The 25,942-nt window shown below is 60.1% G+C and overlaps 5 protein-coding genes across 5 annotated transcripts; all 5 read right to left on the reverse strand.

Annotated features, from left to right (window-relative positions):
- Positions 1–14,406: 14,406 nt before the first annotated feature.
- Positions 14,407–15,255, reverse strand: LSCM1_01358 (uncharacterized protein; the record flags this gene model as incomplete). The annotated part of the gene is made up of 1 exon (XM_067318979.1): positions 14,407–15,255. One exon carries the CDS (start codon positions 15,253–15,255, stop codon positions 14,407–14,409), a length of 849 nt encoding a protein of 282 aa, XP_067176258.1.
- Positions 15,256–15,678: 423 nt separating this feature from the next.
- On the reverse strand, positions 15,679–17,106 carry LSCM1_01359 (uncharacterized protein; the record flags this gene model as incomplete). The annotated part of the gene is made up of 1 exon (XM_067318980.1): positions 15,679–17,106. One exon carries the CDS (start codon positions 17,104–17,106, stop codon positions 15,679–15,681), a length of 1,428 nt encoding a protein of 475 aa, XP_067176259.1.
- Positions 17,107–17,527: 421 nt separating this feature from the next.
- LSCM1_01360 (uncharacterized protein) lies at positions 17,528–19,225 on the reverse strand (the record flags this gene model as incomplete). The annotated part of the gene is made up of 1 exon (XM_067318981.1): positions 17,528–19,225. One exon carries the CDS (start codon positions 19,223–19,225, stop codon positions 17,528–17,530), a length of 1,698 nt encoding a protein of 565 aa, XP_067176260.1.
- Positions 19,226–19,647: 422 nt separating this feature from the next.
- LSCM1_01361 (uncharacterized protein) lies at positions 19,648–22,089 on the reverse strand (the record flags this gene model as incomplete). Its single annotated transcript, XM_067318982.1, has 1 exon — positions 19,648–22,089. The coding sequence occupies one exon, from the start codon at positions 22,087–22,089 to the stop codon at positions 19,648–19,650; it is 2,442 nt and encodes an 813-aa protein (XP_067176261.1).
- Positions 22,090–22,701: 612 nt separating this feature from the next.
- Positions 22,702–25,551, reverse strand: LSCM1_01362 (uncharacterized protein; the record flags this gene model as incomplete). The annotated part of the gene is made up of 1 exon (XM_067318983.1): positions 22,702–25,551. One exon carries the CDS (start codon positions 25,549–25,551, stop codon positions 22,702–22,704), a length of 2,850 nt encoding a protein of 949 aa, XP_067176262.1.
- Between the last annotated feature and the right edge of the window lie 391 nt (positions 25,552–25,942).

Consider the following 25,942-nt stretch of genomic DNA (forward strand, 5'->3'; position numbering starts at 1 on the left):
GAGAGAGAGATAGACGAGAGCGGAAAAGAAAGGCCATCAAACACCGGTGTCTTGTAGACAGCCGATAGCGATAAGCCTCGTGCCGAAAGCCGCAGAGAAACGGGATCTAAGCCTATTCGTGTCACTCATGTCGCCGTTGGAGAGAAAGACAGAGTAGAGCAACGAGCGAGTGATATCTTCTCAGCCATATACACTTTAGTTGACGACGACACCATAAATCGTGGAGCTGGTGCCGAAGACGACAGCTACCACCCCAGCAATCAAAATAAGGTACGTGCAGCAGTAATTGAGTAAACCGACGGAGCGGAACGACCACCCTCCAGCGTACATGGCGAACAGAGCAGGAAGAATAAACCCGACAAAACCACCACACACACCTCCAGTGAACCCGAACACCATGTTCACGTTTGGCACAAAGAGCCCTAGAACGAGAACAAGGAGAGCAAGCAGCACGGCACCGATGAGGTACTTCCAGTACGCCACTGTGTAAGGGTCCCAGCCAATGAGGGGAAAGAGAGCGCTGCGACACGCGTTGCTCAGCAGGCCAAAAGAAGCGCAGATTTTGATGAACACACCAACGTAGCCCACGAGTACTTGCCGCTCTTTAAGTGGGTTGTAGCGCAAAAGGATGGAGCCATTATTCTCACCAAAATCAAGGTACCCAAAGAGGCCGGTGAGATAGTACAACGCGCCGCAAATCGTCATACTAACAGTGGCGCACAGAGTGAAGCGGCGCACACTTCGGGGACGCATCTCAAGTGCGACCTCCACGCAGTTGATCTGACACATGTAAGAGAAGATGAACACACCTAGGCCCTCGATGGCCGTGTTGCCAGTGTTGATCAGACTCGTCCTTGGACGAGGACTCGCGCTCATCCCGTTCATAGCGCTGTGGATGATCACCACGAGCGCCAGGTACAGAATGAAGAGAATACCGAAGGCAGAGACGTAGCGGAGCGAGTTGATCTGGCGCGGCAGGATGAGTGGGAACATAAACACGAGCCAGAGGCCGGTAATGAGCAGCTTCAGCCCTACGGGGGTAAGAAGGAACGATGGTGTTGACGCCGAGGAGCTGAGGATCGGCTTGAGGAGGTCACCAATGGTAACGACGTAAGCAACGGAACCGCCGTAGATGTGCAGCGCACGAATGATAGCTACAAAGATCTCTGCACGTGGATGCAAAAGGTGCTTCGCCATCATCTCGAAGGAGCGTAGCCCTGTCTTCTCTGAGACCTGCACCAGCAGGCGCATGGAGTACACCGTCTCAGCTGTGATCAGTACTAGGTATATGGTGGCCATTACGATGCCGACGCTGTGAAAGGCGGCGGGCAGGCCGAGAATTCCGGCGCCTATAGACGTAGATGCCATGCTAAAGCCGCTTGACAGCATGCCACCGTATGGGATGATGACCTGCAGGAGGCGGCCAACAGTTCGAAGGCTGCTGTCGTCCTCCTCCTTGCGATTCAGATTTTCATCTTGAAGGCCCTCCGCCCGCTGCTTGCTGCTACTGGGTGTATCAACCTCAGCGAGCTCCTCGCCGCACGTGTCAGCTTCTCGCTCAGTTCCCAGAATCAGCATTGTGCCCCGTTCCTCCCTTGCAACTCTTGTCTCCATCCTGATATGAGAGTAAGTATTTATAGTGAGCGATATTTGAGAGCTGCAACAGAGAAGGGTAAATCCAATAAAAGGAGCGAGAGGGCTAGGCAGTGCGCAGCGTACCACAAAGCAGATGCTGTGGCAGGAGATGGGGTGAGCACTTCATGCAGAGCACGAATGCAGTGGCTTGCGGCACGGAGGTCTCGTACCAAGAAGTACTGGGCATAGGCGACCGCCTGGGCACGCCGTCACCACTGAAGAGGGCAGGTGGCACTCAGCTGTTAAGAGAAAATACACGAAGCGCGTATCCCAGCCAAGGCTTCGAAGGCCTTTACTCCGACTTGCGACCAGAAAGAGATCCTCTCCTGCCGGCGAAAGGGGCGCCACGGAGGCGGTGGAATAGGGGGGGGGGGCGGAAGTTGGCCTCGGGGCTTTCGTAAACATCACTTTGCGGCCGCCCCCCCCCCTTCCTTCTCCACGGCCAATGGTTTTTCACACCGCCTGATACGCATCCAATCGATGCGCTTTGGCCAACGACGCTATGCCATGGAAAAAATTGGAGCTGCTCCCCTGGAACAGTGGAACTCCAGGGAAACAACCTTTGGTTATAATTTCTATTCCTTTGCCCGAAGGCAGTATCAGGAGTTACTCTGATAAGAACAGTTTATAAACATGATCTTAGCTAAAAAGCCGAGAAGATATGACATAGTCATCTCAAAACAAAGAGATGGGGTACCTTCTTGCATAACTGCCTTTCCTGAGAAACTTTCATATGTTACGATTCCACGAAGGCTGGCTATTATCTGTGGCTCGTTGGTTCTTGGGAGCCCCCGAGCCAGCGGTATGCAGGTTCGAACCCTGAACTGGGCGTTCTATAAACTGCTCGGCCCGCTACCAGGAGGAAGAGTCGAAGGGGATGTAGCTCAGATGGTAGAGCGACCGCTTAGCATGCGGTAGGTATTGGGATCGATACCCAACTTCTCCAACTTTTTGCTCTGTACAAGCAGGGCGCCTTCGCCACCCACCGCAGGGGCCCCTTGACCTCGATTTTCGTTTTTCTGCGTGTGTCGCAGACCACCCACGCAGTTTCTGCTCGCGTTTCTTTTCCACGGTGCGCGATCGAGAGGGGGTGTGGGGTGGGGATGTGGGAAGGGGGGGCGAGGTATGCCTCGTGGCGACGATAGGGGGGGGGGCGGCCAGCGCAGTGCGGGCGCGCGCGAGTGTCTGCGGCGCATGAGCGCCTCGACGTGCTCTCTGCAGGAAAGCCTGCCGGCAGCGAGCGTATCGCAGCAAGGGAGAAGGACGGTAAAGAAACAAGTGGCCCGATCACGGTGAAGGCGTCCCTGACCCTCTTCCCTCACCGCCGCCTGCTCGGTGCTGCGATAGGCGCGTCCCCATCTTACGGTCGTGAGAGCGATTCGGAGGCGCGTGCGCATACACACGGCGCGAGGGAGGAGGAGGAGGAGCGGAAGGGAAGGGCGAGACACTCTCAGATGGCGGCGTGGGGTCAACAAAGCCGACGGGCAAGTCTCACACGCGCTTTCTATGCAGGAGAAGCAGCGGAGGGTACAAAAGGAAAAAAAAACGTTCTTCGCGGAGGCACAGCGTACGGAGCAGAGCGATAGCAAAGCAGTAAAAAGAGATGTAAGGCGCGCCCGACCGTTCCGCCCACCGCTCCCACACGCTGCCCGAGATGCAAATGAAGCCGTCTCTCTCTCACTTTGCATCCCTGCCGCCTCGACATTCACGAGCAAACGATGCAGGCGTGTCTCCCCCTTCTCCCCTCTCGTGAGAAGTCTTGCACAGCACGACGGCGTGGCCACGGGAAGTGCGTGTGGAACACAGAAAGAAAGGGGGTGCTGGCGGGCGCTTGCGGTGTCGGGGGTCCGCCCTGCACCCGCAGCCTGTGCGCACTCCACGTACGTCCCCGCGCTTTCCGTACTGTCCTATCGCGCCCTGTGCTCGACGAAGCGACTGAGATACGGACACAAAAAGAAGAGATGCCGCAGAAGAGAGAGAGGAGGGGGGGCGGAGCGGGTAGGAGGCAGAAGCCCGCGAGCACACCTTCGCCGAAGTGAGCCGTGTCGCCGAGAAAGAAAAAGCCGAGCGGCATTTGCGCGAAGCAAAGGTCATCTGCCCGCAACGACAATCGCCCACGGCAGATTGCTCGAGAAGGCCGCAGTGAAGCGCCTCCCCGATGCACTCACCACTTCCGCTCCGCCAGTTCGACAAACAACACCGCAGCCACCGCGCAGAAAAAGGAGGTCAGCAAAACGACAGGCTGTGCAACAGGTACTCTACAGCATTAGACAGGGGAGGGGGGCAGCCCGAGAGGGAAAAAAGGGGGAGGGAGCAAAAATGACGATCATATCGAAGCTGGCGACCACCGTCTGCACTTAAGACACAAAATGACGGGACACCACTTCCTCGTACTTCCTCCCACCTAGTCGACAGATGCCTGCCCTTCCCACCCTCATCGACAGCCTCTTACACAAAAAAGCTGAAGTACACGGTAGAGAGGGTGCCGAGATAGTACCACACGCCCACCCTCCTGAGGGTCCAGCTGCCGCTGTACATGACATACAACGCTGGGAACACAAAGCCGATGAATCCACCGGAGAAGGCGCCGGCGAGGCCAAAGACGATGCCGATGTCGGGCACGAGCAGGCCGAGGATGAGGGCGCCGATGGCGATGAGCACACTCACGATGGTGTGCTTCCAGTACGGCATCGTCTCCATGTCCCAGTGCATCACCTGGAACAGCGCCGTGCGGCAGGCCAGCATGTTCAGCGAGAAGGCGGCGCACAGCTTCACGATGAGGCCGACAAAGACAACGAAGAAGATGGGGGTCTGGTACGGGTTGTACTTGTCGAGGATGTTGCCCTGCAGCGAAGGCCCGAAGTCCGCGTAGCCGAAGAAGCCGGCGAGGAAGTAGAGCGTTCCACAGACGCTGCAGCTCAGGGCGGCCTGCAGTGTGATTTTGCGTGTGCTGCTGCTCGTGTTCTCGAGGATGATGCGGCCGACGTTCACCTGGCACAGGTAGCTGAAGCAGAAGATGGACAGCCCCGAGATGGCCGCATTGCCGGGGCGCACCATGACGAGGTCCTTGCGGATGCCGTCCTTCAGCCCGTGCGCGATGGAGTGGTAGATGATGCAGCCGACAAACAGCACGATGAAGGCGACGCCGACGGCCGACACGTAGCGGAGGGTGTTGACTTTCTTGGGCAGCACCAGCGGCAGCATGAACAGCAGCCAGACGGCGCTCATGATGCAGCGACGACCGTTCGTCTCCTGCAGGAACGGCGGCACGGTAGGGTGCGCAAAGATCGGCTTGAAGATGTCGCCCACGGCGATCACGTAGCCGATCGAACCACCGAAGCAGAGAAGCCACATGAGCGCGGCCACAGCTATGTCGCCGCCGCGGCCGAAAAGAGCGCGGGCGAGCCCCTCGTAGCTGTAGATGCCCGTCCTCTGCATGGCGACAGACAGCAGCGTGATGGAGAAGACGGTGAGAACGCTGATGACGAGGAGGTACAGCACCGCCATGATGATTCCTGATGTGTTGAAGGCGGACGGGATCGACATAATGCCGGCGCCGAGCGTCACGCTCGCCAGGTTGAATGTGCCAGAGAGCAGGCCGCCGCATGGGATGACGGCGTTGAAGGTAGTCAAGGGGTGAGTGAGTCCTCCACGTCGGACAATCATGTCTTGACCTCCTCTCGTTGACTGCACTATTTGGGATGACGGTGACGGCTATTCGGTTGACCTTTTTCGTCCGATCGCCGGGGCGCCAGATCGGTTGCAAGCGAGAGAGCAGCAGTAACACGTCCGTTGAAGCAGTTGCACTGCATTGAACTACTAGTGGGGACCAAGACGATCGTGTGGAATGCTTCACGGCTGCTGCTTCCATCACGCAGCTCCATCTTGCCCTTCTCAGACGTGTGACGGCGCGTCGCCGGAAACGGGCGGGCGGGCGGGGAGGGGGACAAAAATCGGATTGTGGCGCTGGCTGCTAGTGCGGCTCAGGGGAAGGGTCGGTAGGCGTCATGGCACGCACGGAGGGGAAGCAGAGGGAGGAAAGGCCGCAGCTTCGAGGGCTGCTGACTTGGTGCGAGGAGGTAAGGGTCGGGGGAGGGGGGAGGATGGCGCTCCTGACGCGGGGCACAGAGAATGGCTTTTGCGTAAAGGGGAGGCAGTCACTCTGGGAGGCAGGTAGCGCAGCGAACGCGGCGCCAGGCAGCCCCAGTCGCGTATGAGAGGTCGAAGAGTGAAGGCGAGGGGCTGGCATGGGGGGGGGCGCAGAGTGAGGGGGGTTCAGAAGGGGACAGAGGCCGAAAGGAGAGCGTCAGCGAAGGATCATTAGACGAAGAAAACAGTATCGGCATCGTCGGTGAGAAGAGCGGATTCACTTCGATCAGCCCGCCTACACCTCTGCGGCACCCGCGTCTTCAGGCGTGACAGGCTGTGAGGGAGAGGCAGAGGTCCCGCTCACCTGAGCCTGTCGCCGGCGGAGGGTGTGCCGCCTTCCACGCCATGCAACTGTGCGGATGCTGATGATGGTGTTGTGGCCCTTTCCTTGCTAGCGGCGCCTGCTGTTTTGCTTTGTTTTCCTGCTTGCGTGTGCGTGTGCCCAGACGGATTGTGACCGTTCGACCTGTATAGTCTGTGCTTCGCCGCACCGCTACGTCGCACTGCGGTTAGCGAGCAAGTAGATTCCAGCGGAGGGTGAAGAAAGCGCGCCGCCCATCTCGAGAGCACAGGTGGTGGTGCTGGTAGGTGCGTCCTCCGACCCCTTGCCGTCTTCCCCTTTGCCTGTTTGTACTGCAGTGCCTGACCACGCAGAAATAGCACGAGCGCCACGTTGCATGCTCACACAGGGAAAGAGTGCGCAGGCGATGCTACAGCTTCTAGGACTCACGCCCGCCCACATCACGTACGAGCGGCAGGGGGGGGGGTATGGGAACGGGGCCACACCTCGCTGCCACGCCAGAAGAGTGACACAGACGCATGTGACAGAGCACGCCTACAGAGGAAGGAGGCGAAGAAAAGGCGTTGGCGCGCGTCGGGGCAATGCGTAGCACGGACATATCCGCTTGCTGCGGCGCCCCCATGCGTATACGCCACGTGCGGAGACACACAGGGAGAGAACATCTGAGAGGTGGGCGCCACCTGACCCACGGAGAAGTATATATGTATATATATATATATTGTATGTGCGTGTGTGCATAGCAGCCGGCCTCCGTCCACTTCGAGAGCGAGAGAGAGAGCGAGACAGCGTTTATGTCCACCGACGGTCAAAGAGAAGTCAAAGAGGGGAGGGGGGGGGAAGGGAATTCAAAGCGAAACGAAAAAGGGAAAGCGTCAGTAGGGACGAGAGGGCATCCGCCCCCCTCTCCATAAAAAAAAGGTTAATAGAAAGAGAAAATGCGCCTGAAAAGGCCCTTCTCACGCACTCTCACTCGCCCTATGCGGCGAGGAACCCCCTCAGACAACGCTAAATCGAAGCAGAAGAAAAACAAAGAAGCCAACAAACCGAAAAAGAAAAAGGGCACCGCGGTCGCCATGCACACGATTCGCTTCGTCGTAGCGATTCGTACGCAAACGCACAGACGCTGCTGTCATCTGGGATTACCCCCGGATGGCAGGCGGCTGTGCTCCGCTTCACGGCGGACCGGGTGGTTCACAGAGAGGATGTAGAAAAGTCCGTGCACGCGCGCACAGCAGATGCGCCCCTGCAGCGTCTCTCATGTTCCCACCAGCCTTCCCTTCTATGTGTGCCGTGCCGCACCTACCGCTCTCCGCCCCCTCGCGCGTGCACCAGATGTACACCGATGGGACTTAGAAGGCGGCTTTCACTCGCACCTTAGACAATATGCTGAAGAGCGGTGGCGGCCTACTTTGTGGAAGCGAACTCACGGAAGATAGCGCACGAGCAGCGGAATCGACGAATGAGAGAGGATGCGGGGAAGCAGAGCGACTGTGGCCCCTTCTGCCACGATAAATAATGCTTACACACACACACACATATGCAGAGAGAGGGGGAAAAGAAGAGAGGGGATGCCAATGGCAAAGAAAAAAATAAGTGGAGTGGAATAGGAAGTCGTGTACACACGCACACGATGCTTTCCATGAAAGGCAGCACAGGCACAGCGTCACTGCCTGCAGAACGCACAGACGGCGGAAGAGCACTTCAGCAACAACGTACTCACGCACCGCCTTCTGCCTGCTTCCCCTTCACTAGCCGTACATCTTCACGGCGCTGTAAATGCTGCTCCCTGTGCCGAACACAATCGAAATGACCCCGCAGAGCAACAGCAGGTGAGTGCCGAGATAGTACCACACGCCCACCCTCCTGAGGGTCCAGCTGCCGCTGTACATGACATACAACGCTGGGAACACAAAGCCGATGAATCCACCGGAGAAGGCGCCGGCGAGGCCAAAGACGATGCCGATGTCGGGCACGAGCAGGCCGAGGATGAGGGCGCCGATGGCGATGAGCACACTCACGATGGTGTGCTTCCAGTACGGCATCGTCTCCATGTCCCAGTGCATCACCTGGAACAGCGCCGTGCGGCAGGCCAGCATGTTCAGCGAGAAGGCGGCGCACAGCTTCACGATGAGGCCGACAAAGACAACGAAGAAGATGGGGGTCTGGTACGGGTTGTACTTGTCGAGGATGTTGCCCTGCAGCGAAGGCCCGAAGTCCGCGTAGCCGAAGAAGCCGGCGAGGAAGTAGAGCGTTCCACAGACGCTGCAGCTCAGGGCGGCCTGCAGTGTGATTTTGCGTGTGCTGCTGCTCGTGTTCTCGAGGATGATGCGGCCGACGTTCACCTGGCACAGGTAGCTGAAGCAGAAGATGGACAGCCCCGAGATGGCCGCATTGCCGGGGCGCACCATGACGAGGTCCTTGCGGATGCCGTCCTTCAGCCCGTGCGCGATGGAGTGGTAGATGATGCAGCCGACAAACAGCACGATGAAGGCGACGCCGACGGCCGACACGTAGCGGAGGGTGTTGACTTTCTTGGGCAGCACCAGCGGCAGCATGAACAGCAGCCAGACGGCGCTCATGATGCAGCGACGACCGTTCGTCTCCTGCAGGAACGGCGGCACGGTAGGGTGCGCAAAGATCGGCTTGAAGATGTCGCCCACGGCGATCACGTAGCCGATCGAACCACCGAAGCAGAGAAGCCACATGAGCGCGGCCACAGCTATGTCGCCGCCGCGGCCGAAAAGAGCGCGGGCGAGCCCCTCGTAGCTGTAGATGCCCGTCCTCTGCATGGCGACAGACAGCAGCGTGATGGAGAAGACGGTGAGAACGCTGATGACGAGGAGGTACAGCACCGCCATGATGATTCCTGATGTGTTGAAGGCGGACGGGATCGACATAATGCCGGCGCCGAGCGTCACGCTCGCCAGGTTGAATGTGCCAGAGAGCAGGCCGCCGCATGGGATGACGGCGTTGAAAATGCGAGCGAAGATATTGCGCCGCTTCTCGGGTATCGTAGCCTTCGCATGATCGAGTGGAGAGGTGCTGCAGGATGGCGGACACTCAGAAGCCTCGGCAGCGCTGTCTTCGCCGCCTTTGAGTTGGACTTGTGGACAGTCGCAAAGAAGCTCACGACTGCCGCTACCGTAGAAGTCATCATCGGTGCGCACCGAATTGTGGGCCATATCGGTGAGTGGCGCGGCAGCTGTATTCTGGTCGTCGGTGTGGTGAGAGTAGTGCAGCTCTACATCCTCCTCCGCGAATGTTTGAGGAAAAGATTTAAGGCTGCCAGACATAGTAGACTGCGCGCTTCTGTGTTGCATTAGAGTGGACGCGTTTGCGAGCCTTCCGTAGGTGTGATGTGGGTAGCGAGCGAGGCAACGAGTAAGGCAGAGTGTTCTGTGAAGAGGAAATTCGCGACAAGGGGGAAGTGACAGTGCGAGTGAGACCGCGTCAGACGCGAAAACAAAACAAAACAAAAGTGAGTCGGCGCCTCTCCTGTTCGTTGCACCTTTGGGGCGCCGGGACCGCTCACGGGCGCCGTCGTCTGCGCCCGTGTCCCTCGAGGCGCTCCGCTGGGAGTCGTGTACGGTGTAGGTTGTAGGGAGGGGGGAGGGGAGAGAAATGACAGCTTTACTGCGGCGACCGGCTCTTTTGTTTTGTTTATTTCGTTCACGCGACTCGCGTGGGTGTACAGTACAACCGCCGAATCGTCCGAGAGACACCACCCAGCGCCACCTCACGCTGCTTCGGGGCCTTGGCGGACACGTCTTCACGGAAACTGTAATGCGCCGCCGCGTCCCTTTCTGTGTCGCAGTTGGGAGAGGCGCGCGGGTGGCGCATGCCTGTGCGGGTAGTGCTCGGGATGACGCGCAGCGAGTGAGAAGGAGTGGCCGAGAGGGAGATGGCGGGAGACAGGCACGCAGAAAGCGGAGCTCTGTAAGAGATCTGTTCGAAGTGCTGCACTTAACGGTCGCGCGTGCGTGAACGGCGGAGAGGAAAGTGTGTGTGCGTGTGTGAGGGACAGAGGAAACACTTACAGTTAGATGTGCGCGAGTGAGAGAGGGGCGCAGCCTTTAAAGGACCCCCTGCTGCTTCTGTTTGTGCATTGCTATTGGGTGCACCAAAGCTGCGATGTGCATGTGATGTGTACGTGTATGCGGTGGTCAGGCGGACATGCACGCTCATACGGGTGTAGCTCAAGGGCGAGGGGGCGAGAGGGGAAGGGCAAGGCCTACACGTGTGGCTCGCTCATGCCCCCAATCACAGGAGCCGGGCAGAAGGAAGCGTAAGGGAGAGGGCCAAACGGTATGACGGATCGCATACGTCAGCGTCGCCAATGCTGAAAAAGTGGAGGCACGGCACCCGTCAGCAGCTTTTACGGTGTATCGCTAGCAAGGCTGCAAAACTGCACTCGCGCCTAGCGAAAAAGGTGTCATGCGAGATGATGAGAGGTGAGAGAGGCGCAGGAGGATGAAGGGGTGCCCCTGGTAGAGCCTCGCAAACGCGCTCGAGCTCCATACATACCATGAGGGCCATCGGCGCCCACGTGCCGTTTAGGTTTACCGTTTTGTGCGTTAGGAGCGCATACGTTACAGGCAGCTGCCATTGCTACGATATAAAGCGGCAGAGAAATGGGAAGAGGGGGGGGACGGACCCCTGATCGAGCTCTATGCAGAGGTATACAACACGTCCGTGAGAAAGCGATACACGTTCCTCACAGAAGCGCAAAAAGAGCTCGCGTTACCGGGCAGAGACCACGTGGAAAAGAAAAGAGACAGGGGGACAGAAATGCACGCTTGGAAGAGTTTGATGAACAGGTTCGACACGCCTCCACCTCCTTCTGCGAAGAGAGTGGAGGTGATACGTATATATATATATATATATATCGAGAGAGGAAGAGAGATGCATGCAGCCGGCAAGTGTCTTAGTACGGGGGGCAGCCAACTTCTCGCCCACACATACACCCACACCCACACACACACACACAGAGATAAAAAGGCTCAGCAAAGAGAGGGGAAGAGAGCCACGGAGGGAGAAGGAAAGGGGAAGCATCTCAAGAGCTCAGGTAAAGTGTGGACAAGAGGTCGAAGCTGTTGCCGTACCCGACGGTACGGTAGCCGCGAGGGAGGGCTGGGGGGATGTGGCATGGAATGCCATGTGAAGCCATACCTACCTTGGTGTCCAGGAGAAAGAAAGAGTGAAAGCGACTGCAGTAGAGCGCCATCAATGCAGTCGCCGCCCCCCCTTCACATAATTGCGTGCGCGCCCACACACACACATGGAAGTGGTCTGTGCGGGCCACAGAGAGAGAGAGGAGGAGCGAAACAAAAAAACGCCCGCAAAGAAATCACCGCTTCCGCTCCTGCACATATATCCCCCTCCCCACTCCCGCCTCTGTCTGCGTTCCTTACGAGACGAAGGAGCTCTTGGAGGTGCTGTAGATGGTGGTGACGGTTCCAAAGACTACAGAAACAACACCTCCGACAAGCAGCAGGTGCGTTGCCGCGTAGTTCAGCAGACCCACTTCGCGCAGACTGAAGTGGCCAGCATACATGTAGAACAGGGCCGGCATGACCATGCCGATGATCCCGCCGCAGAAGGAGCCCAGGAGCCCCAGAACGGTGTTGATGGTTGGGATAAAGAGGCCGCAGAGCAGCGCCGCCGTTGCCGGAACCGCCATGACGAGGCAGTGCTTCCAGTACGGCACCTTCTCCGGCGTCCAGCGAAAGAAATGATAAAGAGCGTCGCGGAATGGAATCATGTGAAGGGCAAAGGCAACACAGATTTTGATGACGATGCCAATGTAGCCCACCGCCATGTAGGGCTCCTTAATGGGGTCGTACAGGGAGAGCACTGAGTCCCGCACTTTAGAACCGAAGTCGGCATAGCCAAAAACGCCCGAGAGAAGGTAAAGCAGCACGCACGTGCCGGTGGCGATGCTCGTGTAGAGGGTGAAGTGGAACACCGTTTTGTGCTGCATTTCGAAAAAGATGTCGTAGGCGTTAAGCTGCACCATCAAGCTGAAGAGGAACACACCGAGACCCTCCAGCGCCTCATTGCCAGTGCGCATCATCTGCATCTCGCTGCGGATCGATGGATCGCGCAGCCCATGCGTCGCCGAGTGCCCAATCATGCACCCGACGAAGTAGACAATAAAGAGTACACCAAAGGTGGACACGTAGCGCAGAGAGTTAACCTTCTTGGGAAACACAAGCGGCAGCATGAGGGTGAGCCACACCACCGATGTCATGACGCGATTGCCCTTCTTTGTCTTGAAGAATGCAGGCGCGCTCGGGGCGTTTAGGATGGGGTTCAGCAGCGTGCTCGTAGCGATGATGTACGCAACAGACCCGCCGAAGCACTGGATGATGATGAGCACCGCCAGGAAGTAGTCGGCGCCGCGACCAAGCAGCACCCGCGCCGACTGGGCATAAGTCCGAAGCCCGGTCTTGACCATCACCTTCGCCAGCAGGTTCATGGAATACACGGTGCCAGCCGCTGCCAGGATGAGATACATACAGGACATGATCACGCCGCTCAGGTTGAAGGCGGAGGGGATGGAGATGATGCCGGCGCCGAGAGTAGCCGACGCAAGGTTGAAGGTGGTGGCAAGGAAGCCACCAAACGGCACGACCACGTTAAAGTAAAAGCGCAGCACGTGGATGGCTTTGCGTAACCGGCTGGGCCGCTTTGGCAGACGATCGCCGTCCCCCTCGTCCTTCTCACCGCTTTCCAGCACGCCCTCGCGGTGGCTGTCCCCACATTTTCCATCACCCTTGTGGTGCAACCGATCCCCATCCAAAAGCAGCTCCGACACACCAAACGGCTCCACATCGATGTTTGACAAGTTGATGCGCAGGCGGTCTCCGTAGTCGTCGTCCTTCAGATTTTCATCGCTTTCCTGCAGCACTTGTGGATTCTGAAAGGCGGAGGTGTTGTGAGGGATTTCTTCCATCTGTTGCTGATTTTGCTGTCGCTGCTGCTGCTGCTCCTCGCGCTGGTGAAGGATTTGCCCATCACGCACTGGTGGCGCTCTGTCGGGGCGATTCGGCGTGCTCATGATTGCGCCGTGGTGGATGAGGGGGGGAGCGAGTGAAATGAAAAAAAAGGAGGGAACCAAAGGCTATGATTTCTGCACGCGTATGGGCAAGTCCTGTGCGGGGCAGAGAAGAGGAAGAGCCACACCGGTGGAGAAAACGCGCCAAGGCAGAGGGGAGAGGAGGGGTGGCAAGCAAGCCAACAACAACAAAAAGGCGTGCACACTGCTTGTGTGGCGGCATGCGCGTGTGGGCATGAGATACAGGGAATAAAAGGGAGGGAGGGGGAGGAAGGAGAGAGAGAAAAAGAGAGGAGGTGAGGATGGTGGCGAAAGATGGGAGGAGCGAGAAGATATAAAACGTACACTGTGCAGCGCGTCAGCATCCACCGCTAACCTCGCAGAGTGCGGTGGTCACCCAAGAAGGCGGCACCGTGACTGCCATCTTGTACACGTATTACAAAGCATGCGTGTAGGCGAATAATCGGCATCCGCCCAACCCACGTGCTCACTGGTGTCGCCTCTCATGCCGCATGCAGCACCGTCTGCGCGGTGCACCGGACAAGAAGCGTCTGCGAGAGAGGGGGATCACAAGCACGTCCCCGCCCCCCTCCCCCACTCCGCAGGAGGAGGAAGCAAAAAAAGAGAGAGAAGTCCACCCGCCCTCTTGAAATGTGTCTCGTCGTGCATCTTTTGTCGGGTTCAGGTGTGAGGGCGCGTGTGAGCGTATCGCGACCCTTCGCGGCGGGCGTTCGACGCGCTCCTTCTTCTCTGCTTGACCCTCACGTACACCTGCAGCGCACCGCGGACGCCCGCGTGCCCATGGACAGAGCGTGTGTGAGCGCCACATCTTGGAAGGGGTGAAGCGGGCGGGCCAGGAAGAGCGTCCCCGCTGCACCCGCTGCAGACCGTGGCAACAGAAAAAGGGAGGAGGAAGCACAGTGCGAGCGCCCACGCGTAGGCGCACACGCGGCTAATGGTTTCTCCTCGTTTCTGTGACCCTCTGTGCCGGCCCACGAACGCGTACCTGCGCGGCGGGAGATAAGGAAAGGCTTCAGCCAAGGACGACTTGGCCAGAAGGGCGTCCGAAAGGGACAACGAGGAGGAAGGCGAAAAATGGAGAGGAGGCGCACATATCTGAAGGGCGTTTGGCCCCCCTCCGGTGCCCCTCTCGTGCGCGCAGACTTCGACTCACCTTTCCAAAAAAAAGATCAAAGGAAAGGACACCGCTGCTCTCCCCTCCTCTGATGTCCTCAAATCGCCCACTCGCGGCTGCCGTCCATTTTTATCCTCTATCGCTTTCTCTCTGTCGCACCGCCTCCTTGCGGTTCTTCGTCGACGTCTCCGAGGGCAGCCCCTCCGCCTGAAAGGTTCCGAACACCCAGTCCCACAGCATGATGTACTGCCCAAAGTTCACGCGCGGCTGCCGGTGGTGGTAGTCGTGTGCCTTCACGTTGAACACGTACGGTATGCGGAGGTCCACGCGGGTGTGGTTGAGGCTGGCGAGGGCGCCGCCGAGGAAGATGAACAGGATGGCGGTCAGCGCGTGCACCTGGCCCATCGGGGTGATGCGTGTCAGCAGGTACAGTGCCAGTAGGTGCAGGTACTCGCCCGAGACGTACTCGACGGGGTTGTCATTGATGGCGTCGGTGTTGCCGCGGAAAGGCGACATCTGTCGGTGGTGATGTTTGTGGATGAGGGGGTAGATTGGGGGCCAGTGCAGCGCCCAGTGGAACAGTGTGTAGAAGAAGTCATAGATGATGAAGAGCGCCGGCAGGTGCACCGGCAGCCACAGCAGCGACCGCACCACAGCAGGGCCGTCCAGGAAGCTGGGCGACATGCGGCTCACTTGCGTGTTGCGGACAAAATGGTATGTGTGGTACACGAAGGCGGCAGTCACCGCCTTCGAAAAGCCAATGAACAACTTATCTTTCGCCGTCAGCTTCGCCAGCGGCTTCGCCCGCTCTGGGATGCGCTCCTTCACGAGCACCGCAATGGCGGGAACGACAACCCGGTCGTACACGCCGAAGCCTGCAAAGATGATTCCCAAAAACGCGGCCTCGACGCCCAACCTCTGCACGGGTGTCAGCGCCTCCACGTCGAAGGAGGCCACGTTGACGTAGAGAGACTCCATGACGGAGAGGCCGGTGCGCGACCGAGCCGTCGAGTGTGCGCGTCTGTAGAAGGGGGAGGGGGCGGGAAGGGGCGCAGATACAATTGGGTTTGATAGCCTTTTCAGACGTTTTTTTTTTTCACCTTCTCAGCAATGGCGCCGCTTCGTTTGTGGGCGCCGCGAAAGGGAATTAGAGGAAGAAGGGGAGGGGGGGGAAGAGCGAGTGCAAGAAGGGGGGCGGCATACAAGACGGCTATGACCGTTTTTTGTTTTTTTTCGTGTGTGCGCCTCTGATGCAGCTGCCGACTGAGCAGTGCTGCCGTGGGAAAGGTGCGCCGTGAAACCTGCGCTTCTCTGTCGAGCGTGTATGTGTGCGCGTGTGGCACCGCGGGCAGCACCGCATTCGGCGTTTTGTTCGTTTGTGTCCGCCAACGCAGTGGAGCCTTACAAATCATCCAAAGTCTCAGAGGGGCCACTCTGCGCTTGAGGCGACAGCAGCGTTACCTCACGCACCGCCTCCGCGGCCGATGCCGGCCTCATCGTCGCGTGCGTGTCCGCCTCGTACGATGATGGTGGCGAGCTATTCGCCACTGAAGGAGGCGACGTGGGCGCGGCGGCTGGCACAGGGGCTGACGCAGCCGTGCTTTGGAGGGGAGATGCGCGGCTGTCGTGCGTGAGGCTTGGATGCACACGATACACCGTCGGCTTCGGTAGGAGGCTGATGAGCAACAAGACGCAGCCGGTTACCGCGAGAATGAACGCCATCGCAAGCGCCTGCTTGATGAAGGCCCACATTGGCTGCAGCACTGTGCGCCACAGCAGAGGCATGCCTGGCACACATCGTAGCCACCATGGGACATGCGCCACCTCAGCTACGTACGAGACGCGATCGAGCTCGTGCATGTTTGTCTGACCTTTGGCAACGCCATCCGACAAGAGGTCTGCAGCAGACCGCATCTGCGACTTCTCCTGCTCCATCAGCGCGCGCATCTGGAGAGCGCCGTTTTTCATTTGCTGCATTGCGTGCTGAATGTCTGCCATGATGCGGTCCTCGGCGGTGGTGGCGCTGCCGGCAGCAGCGGACGTGCCCATCGGATGCCCCGTAGAGGCCGTCGCAGCGGTTGCGCGTCTCTCCTTGCTGCCGGCCTCCTCTTTCGTCTGGGTGTCCATCCCTCGCGCCGCCGCAGCGCGGTGCGCATCTGGCACAGCAGGAGAGGCGCACGCCATCGAGTACACTGCAGCCGGTGGAATGTACGCCACATGGGGCGGCACATTGTCCGCGTAGATGTGAGTGGTGCCACCGAATGAGGCAGCGGTGGCGCCGGTGAGGCCGCCCTCGAGTACCTGAGGAGAGGTGCCCACACAGCTGAGAGGGAGATGCGCAAGTGTGGGGCTTTGCGACAGATACTGCGTGAGAAGCCGCCGTGCAGCCTCTGCGTCCTGCTGAAGGCGAGTGAAGCGCGCCTGCAGTTGCTGTCGATAGTACATGTGCAGGGGGGCGTCCACGTCGTCGTAAAGTGGCACCACCGTTTCTTGCGCATTGCTATTCTTGCCCCCCACCGCCTCTTCGACACGTTGCGTGAGCCGTCCGGCTTCACGAAGAAGTTGCCCGAGACGCCGAACGCAGCGCGTATCAGCACGGCCACATCCGTAGCGGGATGCAGCAGCGCCACCTGCAGAGGATGAGGTGAGCAGTTCTACTTCTTTCAAAGATCGTTCGAGGCGATGCTGCAGGGCATAGATATCAGCAGCGCAGCGCTTCTCCACACACCCCGATAGAAGGTGTGGCGACGCAGATGCTCCTGAGGCCATGTTCTGGGAAGTATGGAGCAGGAACGGTGCACGTGGTCTTCTCCTGTCCATCTCCGTCATCCCGTACGATGGCGTCCACAGGGGCGTGAAGAGACAGTAAGGAATAGAAGGACAGCCGGAAAGTTCTGAGAGAGCGCGAGAGGACGGCACGGCTCGGGCGTTCAGCATGGGCGCGCACATCGCGAGCACTCCATACGCAACGCAGCGAGCGACAGGCGCATGCGTGCGTTGCTGCTCCTGCTGCCACTTTTTTTTCCCAAGTCCCATTTGGCATTTCATCAGAGCAGTCCCACGACACAGCACCCACTCTCTGTGGCTTGAAGCGGCGAGCTATGTGGAAGGGGTGTGGGTAGGCTGCACCGCTTCCCCAACACGCACACATAGTACACTCAAAAAAAGAACACAGCCCACTTCCTGCACTGTTCGGCCGATATAGGCGTCTGAAAGAGCTGTGCCCTTCTCTTGCCTTTATTGACGGGTGTCACGCGCCTCGGCATTCATTTTTAGCGGTGTGCTCTACGGTGTACACATGCGAAAGGTAATGGGCATAGCACATAACCGCTTTGAGAGCTTCGCGGCTTTTTTCGGCGTGCAGCACAGCCACACAGCTCACTTTGCTGCCCTTCGCGTGGAGCGCGTAGGACAGTCGCTGGCGTGACATGCATGACACACAGAGAGGCGGTGCTCGAGCGCGGTTGACGCTGAGGTGGGCCACAGTCTCCCGTTTAGCAGGGCCGGCTAATCCGCACAGCTCCTGCACGAGATGAACGGCGTCCTGCAGCGTCTGGAATGCCTTCTTCCGAGATGGCTTACTTGCCGGACGCGCAGAGGGTGAGGCCGTCCGATGCACACCAGGCGTCGTCAGCGAAGGCGGATATGGGGGTGGTCGAGGCGGCTCGGAGACGGGAGCCTCGACCGCTTCCACATCGGTCGCCAGCAAGACAAGCCGCACGCGTCCCGCCTTTAGGCACTTTATCACCTCCTGAAAGCCCACAACGTATCGTTGCCGCGCCTTGAACTGCAGCGGCTGCTTCTGCTTCAAGTCGCGTTGCTCCTTGCAGAGCCCCTGTAGTAGCGTAAAGCAGAGATCATCCAGCGCGTCGGTGAGTATGTTGGCGCAATAGGCAGCGGCGAAGAGTGACGACCTCATTGCACGCTGTGACCGCGAACGCACGGTGCTAGGCGGCGCCGAGGGCGGTGCTGGGATCATCGCCTTGCATACGTCGGGGAGCGTTTCCGGGTCCGCTACACCACCGTTGATGAAGTGATGCACTACTGCTTGCAGGTGCCCTTCGGTACACTGCTGCGGGTAGCGGCCGGTGCGCTGGTCCACCCACGTGCTGTGAGGATGTCGGCCCACACCCAGCCATGTGGAAGGTGGGTGAAAGCTTCGGTAGGGAGATTGCAGCTCGACGTCGCCGGAAAGACGTATGGCGTGTGTCTGCTGCACTCCCACGCCAGCAGTGTCACACGTTTCGTGGCTGGCCCCGCCCGCATCGCTTCCCACAGAACCGTGAAGCGCACGAGCCTGCAGCTCGCGCCGCAGCCGCTGCTGACGGGCCCGAATGCACCTTTTCAGCTTCGCTGCCTGCCTATACCGGCGGCCTTTCATGGCTGCGTTCAGCCTCGTGTAGAGTGAGTCCATTACCTCCACGGCGCGCTCGACGGCTGCCAGGGAGTCGCAGCATGGACCGCTCCTGCCGACGACCGCATCCAAGCCCCCGTTTCCCTCTCCGTCGCTGGCCCATTCCTCTTGGGAAGATGTGGGGCTGGGGAGCGCTGCGGACGCCTTGAGGTGCACCGGACGCACTACAGCGCCAGCGCGGATTGGCAGCGGCGCCGCCGACAAGTGATCTAGCACCCAACGCCGCTGTGCGTGGATGCCGCGCTTCAGCTTTGTGAAGCGCGCGCGGTGGTTGAAGGGAGTTTTGGAGTTGGGATTTGGCTGTTTACTCTGGGCCCGCTGCGAATGCTCCCATTTCTCCCGCCGCACGGTCGTCTGACCGAGCGGTGGCTGCACCGCCCCCTTGCGGGAGAGGGCGGATGGGGGTCGCTTCCGCTGCGCCGTCGCCCGCCTTGCTTTCAATGGAGGTACATTCTTCCCCTCCACGACGATGAGCTGGAGCTGTGGAGAGTGCTGCTTCAGCGACGCCTTCTCGGGAAGGACAGACTGTGACATGTTTCTGCATCACCGGGGCCGCGCTACTTGCTGTGCCGGGCAGGAGTGAGGCTCGTTGGAACCGCGCCCACGTGAGGGGCTCGCAAAGAAGGCGCGCGCGCAAAGGAAGCGAAGCAGCAAAGATGAGAATATACGGAAGGTGCATCAGCGGCAAGAAAAGAGAGGGCGCAAGACGGCGATGCCGCGTGAGGTGATGTGATGAGGTGCCCTCCACCGCGTCACGTTGCTCGGGCAGGAAGGCGACTGCGCCTCACTCACTCACTCACCCCCAAACGAGGGAGCGGGGGGAACGAGAATGTCCTCCTCGCGCCGGCACTCACACGTGTGAGCTTTGCCGTCACTGTTGGCGTATGGCGGATCGGACACGTGCACACACGCCCGCGTCAGCGCGCACACGTTGTTGTCTTCCTGTGTGCGTTTTTTTAGTTGTCGAAGCGCCACGTCAGCCCGCACTTCACGTGCTGGAACGTCTCGACAGGTGAAACACGCAGGAGCGGCATACCGTCAGCTGTGGTTGCTGGCCCAGCCGCAGAGGTCCCGAGCGGCGACAATCCGCTCTGCAGCTTCAATCCGAACCCGGCGCGTCCTTTGCCGCCCGCTGTGTCGGCAGCGCGGGGCCTGAGGGCAGCGAACCAGCTCAAGGAGCACTCGAACGTACGCGGGACGATTTCGTTAAAGGGGGTGATGGCGAGGCGCGGTATATGGGAGATGAAAGAGAAGCCAACGGAGGCGCGCGGGTAGTCGCGCACGGTGTCCACCACGCAGGCGTTCGCAAAAGCCGTCAGCGAGGTGCCTTTCCTCCGACTTCGAGTTGCTGACGTCACCTCTTCCACGCTTTCCTCATCCATCGCGACCCCCTTTCCTCGGACCCCGTCTGTGCTCATCTCATCATCGGGTGGCGGTGCCCCCGCGCAGTAGCTTATCTTGTCGCGTGCGCTGTTGCCCGTCTGCTTCCCTCTGATCAGCGTCAGCTCTGCCGAGACGATGACGTACCACCGGCGAGCGTGATGAAGCCCGTTGAAGTCATTCTTGAAGCCGCGTACGAGCGCCGCGTCCCACCGCGGCCCCTGAGTGGCCCAGAAGTATGGATGTGTGCAGACCCGCTTCATCCAAGAGCCATGCGCAGCGGGTGCCGACGGAGTAGCGGCCACCGACTCCCCGCATGCATCGCCCTGGCACACCATTTCCGGGGCCACAGCAGCACGCGGCTCCAGTGGTAGGACCATGGCAGACTGGTTGCGCAGCGTCAGCGTCCATCGTGACGATAGGGGCACCTGTACCCACGACTCGGACCACAATCTGCCAAAGATGGTCATCAGTGAAGACGACGCGGAAGGTGACTTCAACGCGTCTGCACCGTCTGCGCTGCCGCCGGTCTTACACAGCTCCACTCCCGGCCCGCCTGACCAGCGCATGCGATAGAAACCGCGCGGTGTATCGTCGAGCGAGTTTGAACCAGTCCCTTGGCTAGGCTCGCTCGTGAAGGCTGCGGCCGTGCCAGGCTGCATCCAGCGCTGCCAGATGCGCGGCAGCGCAAAGTGCTGCACACTGCTGTCGTAGACTTCTTCGACGCGCAACTGTAATAAGGCGTCGTCTGGGACAGTGGGCGTCTCCGCCTTGTGGGAAAGCCTCTTCGAGGTGGGGGAAGAAGGGGAGACCGCACACTGGTGCTTGACGCCACTGTTTAGCACCGCGGAGCGCGTCGCGGAAATGAGGGTGCTGTGGCGTGGGTTGCCTTGGCTCGTCTTGACAGCAACCGAGTCCTCCAGGAGCGTCACCCGCTGCACCTTCGCCCTCTCCGGTGCATACTGGCGCTCGGTGCGGCTCTGCTGATACGCGGCGGAGACCTCCACCACGTCTGCCCAGTTGCGGCGCTCTGGTGCCGTCGCCGGGTGGATGCAGGCATACGTGAGGTTGTGATGCAAACCTCCCCTTGTCGCTGATGCACCGCTCGGTTCATCGTGAGTTGGCCGCGCTGCTGCTAGTGCCCCCGCAGCCGGGTTGCTTTCCTCCACCTCCCATCTCACGCTCCCGCGCAGGTAGCCCGGCACACTCTGCGGACTGTCGAGTGACGTTTCGGGGCTGTTTGAGAGTGCTTTCGGGTCCCGCGTGTCTACAGCGGGGTGCCTGGACTGCGGAAAGATTAGGAAGCGCGCCTGATCGATGCGGCTCGGCGCGCTCACATAGCCGCCCAGGAGTGGCCGCCAGCTGCGCGTGATCCACCGGTCTGCCCAGGTAGACGTGCGTGGCGTCTCGTGGTCAACGTGTTCTTCGCCTAGAACGCGACACCAGTACGCCTGTTTTTCTTCCCGGACGACCTTCTCCAGCAGTTCTTCCACCCTCGGCGTGGGTGCACCGCTGGCGGCTGCAACAGACGTGTTGGATGTATCCTGCGCCTTGCGCCTTGCCGTCTTTAGGCGCCGCTTTGCATCGCTGTCTGCGCGGGTACGGATGACGAGCGCGTAGGGCTCCTCCGTCTCGCGTGCCGTGTGACCCGTGCTGTTTGAGGGACATCGCTTGGTGCGGTGCATCTCGACCACTGTGGCTGGCGCTCCAGCCTTTCTGCCGGCATCATGCCGATAGCTGACGTTCAGCGGACGGATGGGGTGCGAGGGAAAGGAAAAGACCCGCCAACGCAGCTCATCGCAGGCCACGACGTCGTTCTCGAGCTGCTGCAGGAGAGCCGAGTCGATGCGCGGCTTCTTTCCCTGCCGGTCTGCAGACGCTGCGCCGGCTGCAGGCTTGATGCTGGCGTACTTGTTCTTCAGCCAGGAAAAGCACGCATCGCGCGGCCCCTCGACATAGTCGATGGCGAGCTGCAATGGAATGGCGGTGCTGTCGTCTGGAGCGCCCGCCGCGGGCATGACTGCGGACGTGCTCCGCGCAGATGAATGCGGCACCGTTGCTTAGGCGTGCGTGCGGAGAAGACAGCGAGACGAGGATACCGCTTTCGTCCGCCCATGTGGTTGGGTGCTTCGCGGCCTGTGGGGCCAGAAAGTGAAAGAGAGAGAGAGGGAGTTGCATGTGGATATCCTGTGGAGGGCGAGGTGACGCCGCCTTCCTCCGCTCATGGCAGCAGCCCCCTCCTCCTCTGTGGCTCTTCACATTTACGCATACGGCCGCCTCCCCCTCCGCCACCCGCTATGGCTACACTGAGACGAGCTCCACGTGCGTGACTGCAACGCCTTGTCGCCACCTCGTTCGCATGCACACACAGGAAAAGGCGAGAGATAGGGAGGGGGGAGAAGATGAAATGTTGAAGCGGAGGTGCGTCCACGCATGCCTTCAGCACTCTCCCCTCCGTCCGTTGGGCGCCCCCCTCCTCCCCACTTCATCGGCGAGCTGCCCCTTTTGCCTCTCTCCGTTTACGCAGCGCGTTCCCACCCAACAAAAACGACACCGCGCACACCACCACGCAGACACGCCGAGTGCAGATCAAGCCGGCGGTAGTTTCTTCACCACAACACGATCACTGGCTAGGGGCCCGCCCTCCGCGTTGCGTGATGCATGTCGGCGAGACGTGCCTTGGCTGCTGCCTCCACAGAAATCACGCCAAGTCGCTCAGCCTTTTCTTTAATGAACGCCCACACAACCGGTGCGGTGCGCACTGCCTCCAGCGGCGTGCGCTCTACCAGCTCCACGAACGTTTGCAAGTCGTCACGCGTGAGAAGCTCAGCACGGGGCTGGCGAATCACAAGAGTGTTCGTCTCCTCCTCCACCACCACCTCGCCCTCCTTGCCGAGCTTCTCTAGGAGGCTGCGGCTGAGAAAAAGGCGTGGGGCGCTTTGCAGTGCACCTGGGCACGCCTTTGCAAACAAGTCCACCGCCTGAAGAAGCTCCAGGGCGGACACCTTCGTGAGCTCGTTGCGGAAGTCCACCTGCAGCGGGCCAGGAAGAGGCCGGTACTGGCAGTGGGTGTTCCAATCATTTGTAAAAAGAATCTTGTTGAACATGTCGCGCACGTCCACGTCCAGCTGGGCGTAGTACGCCTCCTCGGCCTCCACTTCGTCAGCCGCACTGCCTCTGCCGCCCTCATTCTCGGGCGCCGCTGCAGGAGAGGACTTGGCGCGCAGCACCACGTCCCGCCGCTTGAGCATCAGCTGCTCCAACGCTCCAGACACGTCTGGGATCTGGTGCCGCTCGCACAGCTCTATAAACGCATCGACCTGCGTCAGCGACGCAATGGACAGATCCAGCAGATACACGAGGCGCTTTGCAAAGTCCTCCGTCAGCTCCAGCAGAGGCGCAAGGGACTCCAGCGGGATATCGTCCCTCCTCTGCAAGGCTCCGACCAGCTTCACCACTTCGCACATGTCTCGTGGACGCGGTACAACCGTGACGCTGCCGCGCTGCCGCGGTGCTGCGCTCACGTCGGCGCCGGGAGTTGTTCCCTCCTCGACTGCGGGGGTGCGTGTCGAGCTCCCGAGGTACTCCCTGCATATCTGGAGGATGCGGTCCAGTTGCGCAGGAACGGGGGTGTCCTCCTGCGATATGAGCCGCAGCACTTCCATGACATCTGTGCGTGTCAGCCTGCCAGCGGGGGCGAGTACATCGCACACCCGCGCCACAAGCGCATCCACCAGAACGCTATCGCTGGACTTGAACACACGCGTCGCACTCACCAGCCGAGTGAAGCTTGGCGGAGGGAAGTACGGTAGCATCGGCAAGATGATGGGCTTGATGAGGGGGCGCAAATACTGCTGATGCGGGGCGTTGAAGCGGGCAACAATGGCGAGCCACCGTGTGAACGTCGACGGCTTCAATCCGCACATGCGACGCAGCCGATCTTTCTCCAGGATCTCTGGGTTGCAGCGCTGCAAGCGATCCATGTACGCTGCGGAGGCCGATGGAGCGGATGGGGTTGCTGCCGTGTCCGATTCCTCTGCCGTGGCCAACGCTGTTTTCGATGCTGCTGCTGCTGCTGCTGCCACCACGCGACGTCGCTTCTTCTCCTCCTCCATATGCTTTTGCACGTGGGCAAACATGCAGTCGGCAAGGAAGCGGAACGTGTTCATGGAGGTGTGCCCCATCCGCGCGAGGTTCGACAGAGCGCGGTAAGCCGGCAGCGGCTCCAGCGGGATGCGCTTGTGCAGCACCGGCATGCGGCGTGCAATCATGTTGAGGAATACCGGGGACGGCACGATCTTCGCGCGTGCCAGCGCCGTCAGCACACGCACCAGCTGATGCGGGTCACGATAGTCGTTGATGAAGAACGTAAAATAGTTGCCGAGCAGTTGGAAAAAGGCCAAGTCGCGCTTCCGGTGCCCCGCACTGATGCCCATGACCACGAGGGCGCGGTACACTGTCGCGGCTGTGATCTCCTCCTCTGCGTGCGTCAGAATCGCGTCGGCAGAGCGCTGCGCATCCGCTGCCTGTTTCTCAGCCACAAAGACGGCGCTGTCATCGTCGTCCTCCTCGCCGGCATCCGTCGTCTCAGCACGGTGGCCATTATCGTGCTGCGCGGCGCCAACGGACCCCTCAGCGGTGAATGTCCCCCCTGCTGTGCGGACAGACGTGTGCGGATCTTGCTGCCTCTTCTTCTTTGCCTCTAGCTGCGTCGCCGCGACGGTAGCGAGTCGAGCAATGCGGTCGCGCACCATATCCTTGTACTGAGTGCCGTAGCGGAGCATGGTAGAGCGACTCCAGTGACAGTCGACGATGTCCAGCAGCTGTGACACATGGAACTCTTGCAGGCGCTCCAGCAGGACAGGAAAGAGGATGTGCTCCTCCTGCGGTGACACGAGGGCGACGTTCTCCGTGGAGCGCAGGTAGGCTGTGGCGATATCGGTCAGTTCCTGGACAGAGAGCTCATAATAGTTCTGCTGCTGCTGAAGGATGTACGCCTCATCCCCCGTGACCGCCTCACTGAGAGCGTCGCCCTCATGGCGCGCTGTGGCTACCGCGACCACCTCTGCCGCAATAGCCTCTCGAGCAGAATTCACGGCGGCGGCACTCTGCGCAGTGTTGGCATTGCCATCCTCGGCATCGCCGTGGCCGCGCTTTATCGCTGGCTTCTTCGCGCTGCTGCCGCCACTCGCCGCTGCGACGGTCTGGTAGAGCAACGCCGCCTCTGAGATGGCAGAAAGCGGTGCGGTGGCGGCAGCGGTCGAAACGTGGGCGCTGCTGCGGTGAGACAGCTCTTCCTCGTCATCGTCCATCAGCTCTGCCACGCCCTCTTCGGTGGGGAGGACGGCGCGCCGCTGCGTCCCGACCCACCGCTTCTGGTAGTAAGGGGCGCAGTTACACGATACAGAACGGAATGCGCAGAGGCCCGGCGGCAACAGTGTGGCAGACCGCAGCGCTAGCGCCATCGAAAGCCGCTGCATTGCTGTTGAGAACGCGGGGCGAACGCAAAGCACCCAGTCCGAAAAAAAAAAGATCTTCGCAGAGCACGTCCATCAGCAGAAAAGATGGGGAAAGCGTGAGCGACGACACGCCTTGTCGCGTGGGGGAGGGGGAGCCGCAAGGGCCGATACGGAAGGGGGGAGGAGGGGAGGGATGGCGAGGCGTACAGAGAGACAGGGGCCCGGAGAGAGCGAGAGCGCCCAAGGGAAAGGAGAGAGGGGGAGGCGTCGTCGGAATGGAGATGCACAACGGAAGAACGCATACTCGGCTGCGCTACACACTCGTGGGGCGGCACAGAAACGTTCTATATGAACTTTCGACGCACACACACACAATACAACGATACGTCACTGCTGTCTCCCCTCCCTTCTC

Source organism: Leishmania martiniquensis, chromosome 31 (assembly GCF_017916325.1).
Source record: "Leishmania martiniquensis isolate LSCM1 chromosome 31, whole genome shotgun sequence".
Classification (NCBI taxonomy): domain Eukaryota; phylum Euglenozoa; class Kinetoplastea; order Trypanosomatida; family Trypanosomatidae; genus Leishmania; species Leishmania martiniquensis.